We start from the raw sequence: 6178 nt of genomic DNA, 5'->3' as shown, positions 1-6178 counted from the left end.
CCGCGCTACGGGAGCCCTCGAGGGACCTAAGGCCTCGCCTCGAAGCCCAGCGCAGGGAACCAGGGCTCCCTAGGGACAACTGCGAGCTCGTGGGGGCCTGCCCCCTCCCACCCCGCTTTTTTTAACCGTTGGCTCAAGAGTGTCCCTCCCCTCCCCTCCCGCCTCCAGGTCTCAGCGTAGTTGCCGGGGGATTAAGGACATGACGACTCGTGCGGATAGCCCATTAGAGGGCGCCACACAGCGTTCCTCGAATTGGTCTCCTTTGGGAAAGAAAACGCGCGCGCGCTCGATTCGGCAGGCTGCGCGCCCCCGCGGGAAGATGGTGGCCGCCTCAACCGACAGGGCTGCCGGGTGGGCGGGCGAAAGAAAAGGTATTGCTCCTGAGGATTGGCCAGCGGGAGCCAAAGAAAGGACCAACCGGGGAGCGACAGCTCTTTGTCCCTCCTTCTTTCGCCCGGCAAGGCCAATGGCAGCCCCAGGTTGTGCCGCACTTTGTCCGCTTTTAGAGAGAGGGACTGCGGGTTTCGTTTAGGAGGCCTCCTTTTACGGCGAGGCTTGTGCATAATGTATCCCTTTAGCGGCAATGTGGGGGCTCAGCCTGGGTAGCCAAGGCCAGGAAATCCTCCGGGCCTTTACCGCAGCGCTGGAAGATGCGGCCTTCTGCCCGCAGTGCGGGGCCGAACCCGGGCCCCGGATGTTGGGCGCAGCCAGCCCAGCCCTCCGGGGCCCCGTCGTCCTCGGCGCCGCCTTCCCTCATCCATTGGTGCCCCACCCGCCTGGCAGCCCCGATGAACTCATATTGGCTCTTCAGGAACGTGTAGGCCTGTGTCGGTTCTGATCCGTGTTCAGACTCGGCCTCAGAGGCCCGCTAGCTGTGTGACCCTGCCCGTCATTTAATGGCCTTTTGCCTCAGTTTCCTTATCTGTAAAATGAGGGTAATAATTACACATCTAACGACTTTGAAGACCAAACGAAAAGGATGAGCACAGGGACTGGCACACAGTAGATGCCAGTGCCAAGCGCTTGCTGACTCTTAAAATTGCTGTTATTACCGGGCAATAGCAAGTCCAACCTTCCTACGACAGAGGCGCTGTTGGAATCCGAGGGAGCGCCTGGAGAACAGAGCAAGAGCAAGGTGGCTGCTGATTAGGACCTTTGGGCCATGCTGGAGGTCCAGGAACGGCCGGTCAACCTAATCAGTCAATAATACATCACGTGGTACAAGCATCCCCAGCACTGATCTTCTAAACTGTTTCCCAGGGTTAGGCTTTTCACCCAAAAACGAGGCACTGGCTGATAACCAGATAGCAATACATGGGTGGGAAGCCAGGGATCAGAACTTGTGGAAAGTGATTTGAGGGCCAGGGTACATTCCTATGTATAAGACTATGCAGGAACAACTCTAGGGACAAGAGGCTGTGGTGGAAATCTGAAAAAGGAAACTTTATAACTCTTACAAGTTTAAATTTTTAAAAGAAAAATTGTATATAACTAGTTAAACTTACTTTGTAACCATAATCTCAATACATAAAATGTAACATTTTAGTCTAAATTAGGATTCTTTGTCCATTCTCATTCTTTTTTTGCTCTTAGATGGTCAGTGTGTACTGATCATCTGGTTCTTTTGTTACCTTTGTCAAGTTTTAAGATTAATACAAAGTTTTTTTAAACAAATAACCTATGTAGTTCAGGGATTCTTTGTTCTTCAAAAGTCTCAAAATCAGACTTCTGTGTGATCCAATTGTTTAACTGCCAAAATTTTGAAGTGCAACAGTCTCAAGTCTGTGTGGTTACTAGGCCTGCAGATGTTTGCTGACCAATTAAGGCAAATAAATGTGAAGGTATCATGGATGTTTTTCAAAGAATACCCAGATTTCCACTCTGCTTTGATAACCATATTAAAATGGTTTCTAGGACCCTTTATGTCCTCCACTTTACCCTCTTCTTTTGTAAGTTCTGCAAAGACCCTACCAACTGGCTGGAGACCAGTACATCTGTTCTTGGGCCACTGCTCCCTTGTGGTTTTACATGTATTGTCTCACTCGTTAGGATGTAAGCTCTTAATAGGCTGAGATTTTTCTATTTGTATACCCAAGCAATTAGCACTGCGTATAAGCACTTAATAAATGCTCTATCATTCCTTAATGAGAATGTGGGAATAGGACAAATGAGGCTTAGTACTATAGAAGTGCATAAGCTTGAAGTCAGTGCCTCAAGCCAAGATTTACTTAGCAGTTTGGCAATCATATTTTGGTAGAAGACCGTCTTATCAACAGAGCTTTGGGTTTTTTAAAATACTCAATGTATCAGGTAAGTTGAAGTACTGTGGGATGTTTTGCAAAGGTAATTTCATATAATCCAGCATCCTTAGGAACACCAAAAGCTTCAAAAGAAAATGGAGACCAATGGTCTTTTGAGGCGCGATGCCTTCCACATCCAGAGAAAGAACTACGGAATTCAACCGCAGCATGCAGATCATTTTCTTTTGTATTATGTTTTGGTTTGTTTTGTGATTTCTCCCATTCATTTTGGTTCTTCTATGCAACATGGCTATGGTGAGGATGTGTTTGATAGGAATGTATGGGTAGAACCTATGTAGGATTGTATGCTGTCTCAGGGAGGTGGGGAGGAGGGAGTGAAAAAAAAATCTGGATTTTATCGTAGTGATTGTAGAACAATGAAAAGAAAAAAATGGAGGTAAAAAAAGTAACAAATTGTGAACTTCATCAATCACACTGTTGATGTTTTTGCTCATGTGTGCCACACAGCTACTTGGTAGGATCAGAGCTCTAGCCTTTCTCTTATCCCAAAGTATAACTGGTAAATATGAAAGGTTACTTACTCCTTTAAATATTCCCATTTATGTTAAAATATACTTGCAGCTTGAAATAAGTTCTAAAAAAACAAGTTTTTGATGTTTCAGGGTCTTTTCTCTTCCACACAAACACTACAAATGATTTATACTGATTACATGAACTATGTGAATGTAAAGTGTAGGATAATGAAAGGTTTAATTTCACCATCCAATTTGACTAAATGTTATGTTATAGGTGGCTTAATACAAGATGACAAATTACTGCAAGGGTAACCATTTTATACTCCTAAACAACTAAAAGAATAAACAAAATAATGATTTAATCTAGTAAAGATTTAATAAAGGCTTTATATCAGAGAAATCACATTTTTTATTTGCCTTGTACATTCTTACCTTTTAAGAATTTTACTTACTCAAAAACTTTTCTACATTCTCACATACAGAGTACATTCCAGAAAGCATTTGAGACATAAGCATTGTAACTTTAGCTAACTGTGTACTCAAGACAAGTACTTAAAATTGTGGGGTCCCCTCCTAAAATAGCATGGCATGCCTGGGATAGTAGAGATTTATTTTCTATGAGCTTTTCATGCTAGATACAAGCACCTTACGTTTGGAAAATCAATACTAAATAATTGTTAACCATAAAAACACAACAAAAGTAGACAATTTAAGCCAAGGGGAAAAATCACACTAATTGAGATAGCTGAATCAATAATACGAATACAGGTTATGTAGTACCTAATTCAGATGGATAACAATATTTTTGCCCTCTAGCCCTGTAGTCCCACTCTCCCACGGGTGAGTTCTTCTTAGAAACTACATTTTGAGAAAGGAACTCAGCCATCCTTCATTCACTGGCCTTCACCAAAATAGCCCCCCTTCAAGGTTTCCAATAGAACTTTTTGGCTCCCTTGTCCTGGTTCTCTTACATTCCAAATGTAAGGTAAGGACTTAAAGGTAAGGACTATCTTTTTGCTTGTATATTCACCCCCAGTGCTTAACACAGTGGCTAGCACACAACAAGCCCTTAAATGCTTACTGACTTGACTTTTTTGCTAACTGGAAAACAAAATCCTCAAACAATCTGCCCATCTATTTATAGTCACCTCTGATCATTCTTTAAACTTATATAATTTTTCTTTAAATTCGAGGCAAAAAGATCACTTGTAGCGCTGAGGAAAAAAATGAGTGGAATTCAATGGCACACTCAACAAACAGGTACAGCCGTTTTTATTTTTCATAGAACTTTTGGAAATTCCAGGAATAACAACAAAATCTGCTTTCTTGAAACCAAATATTTACTATTTTTATTAGATTGTATTGACAATTTTCAGATGGATGACAACTGGAAGCCCAGGTGTAAGAACTCAGAAAACAAAGTCTTCCAAACTATTAAATACTCCACAGGGCAATACTCCTCCACCACAGCTGCACAATGTATGTCTGTATCAGACAGATGCAGTATGTCAACAAGATTACCGAGTATTCACCTGAAGAGAAAAGTTATATTAAAAGTTTAAAACCCTAGAATCAAACAATTATGGAGTTAAAAAGGAATTTTAAAATATCTGGTCAAGTAATGACCTCATTTTACAGATGAGGAAAATAAGTATTAGAAGTGATGTGACTCACCCAAACCAGATAGTTATTTAGTAGCACAAGTGAGACTAGAATCTAGATATTCTAATTCCTACTTCTGTATTTTCCCACTATACCACACCTTTCAAATGAGTGGCATATTCAGGTCTAGGAAAATCCCCAGTCTAGCACAGCACTCTGCTATTCTTTCCCAACTGGATCTCGCCAGTCCTTGCAACTATACTTCCGAGTTTCTTCACCTGCAAGGGTTTATCAGGAAGAATACAAAGGCCTCAGAATCACAGAATTTTAGAGTTGGAATGGACTCAGTGGCCACCTAATCTAACCACAGCGGTAACACTTATTTTGAAAACCTCAATTTGCTCCAAGACTGATCCATTAGGGAATATTCTGAGCATTAAGTAAGTTTAGTTTATGAGTGAGAATGCAGAAAACTACACAGCTTCACAATAACTCACAAGCTTTATTTAACCCTTTGGATGCTCATCTCCACAAGCAAGTTTCAGATCTTATTCAAGGTCAAGGGGCCACATTTATTGTGCATCTTCTGGTGCAGTACCGCTGGTCTGAGCCCCAACACCTTTTCCACTTTCTACTATGACTTCTGGTTTCTCAGGCTGGAATTTCAGCCTGCCCAACTTGAGTGAGACTCAGCTAGCCTAGCTCATGGGATCCGGGATACAGGCCTCATGACCAGGAGCCTGGGTCTATGGATCCTGCCATTATAAATTCATGTATTTCTCAACCAAATCATTTAACATGTATAAAACTGTGTTACCATTTGTATTAGGTTCCTACCTTTATCAAAGCTGTTAACAATGAAATTTTTGAGTGTTTTGACGCTAACCCTATTTCCCCATAAGCCTATGGTTTTTATTGCTCATGTTGCATAGCACAGGGTCTTTTGAGAATGCAATGTCAAGTTATAGCAAAGCTAGCTGTACTCTCTCAAAGGCACTTCCCATAATGGTCATCCAGTCAATAACTGAAGATTTCCATTCCAGTAAGATGGAAGTGACTACCCCAGATTATGTATGATGTGTGGATGTATGTTAGGAAGGTACTTCTGACACAAAGCCTAAATGCGCTGCTACCACTTCCACCCATTATTCCTGGTTTTTCCCTCTGGGGGAAAACAGATACAATACTTACACTATCTAGCTCAAAAGCTTTAACCATCAGGTGAGTTACAAAGTACTTTATTGTTACATTATAATTACTTTGTTTCTCACACTGTGGCTTTCAGATCCCTTACTGTCCTCATTGCTCTGCAACTTGTCAACCTTCCTTTGCTTCAGCTCCATCTATTCCCTACTGGGGACAATCATCCATTTCCAAAGAAGACAGCTAGTTGTAAAATTAGATCTCAAAAATTAATTTGAGGCTCTTCCTGAAAAGGAGGGAGCTAGATGCTCTGAGGAAGAAGCTATTTGTCCTCCAAAGAATGACGTAATAAAGCCACAGAAGTTATCAGATGAAAAAATTCCTCCTGGGTAGAAGGGAAAAGAGGCAGAGAGAGGATAGTAGATGGGAGGAAGTGTTGATTCCCTGCTGGGTTAGTACTAAGGTAGTTATTTTGTCTACCTGATTAAGAACAGAAAGGTTTTAGAAGACATTAATAAGGAACCTGCCCCAAATTATCAAAATAAATGACAGCTACCCACTTCTGATGAAATCAAATGGGGACAGACGCCCAATGCCAGAAGGAACCTAAAAAGTACTGTCAAAGACTGACAACTTCATTTTTCTCCCAATTATACA

General features: G+C 41.8%; 1 protein-coding gene across 1 annotated transcript in view; it reads right to left on the bottom strand.

The window, feature by feature from the left end:
• Positions 1–4031: 4031 nt before the first annotated feature.
• Positions 4032–6178, bottom strand: part of CCT4 (chaperonin containing TCP1 subunit 4) — a 28144-nt gene continuing 25997 nt past the window's right edge. The window contains exon 14 of the mRNA XM_072635455.1: positions 4032–4308. Within this exon, the coding sequence (XP_072491556.1) occupies positions 4294–4308 (15 nt within the window). The 3' untranslated portion in view covers positions 4032–4293. The remainder of the gene's footprint in view (positions 4309–6178) is intronic.

The sequence above is a fragment of the Notamacropus eugenii genome, chromosome 1 (genome assembly GCF_028372415.1).
Source record: "Notamacropus eugenii isolate mMacEug1 chromosome 1, mMacEug1.pri_v2, whole genome shotgun sequence".
Taxonomy (NCBI): domain Eukaryota; kingdom Metazoa; phylum Chordata; class Mammalia; order Diprotodontia; family Macropodidae; genus Notamacropus; species Notamacropus eugenii.
Note: the sequence above shows the minus strand (reverse complement) of the source record. Positions and strands in the feature narration are given on the sequence as shown.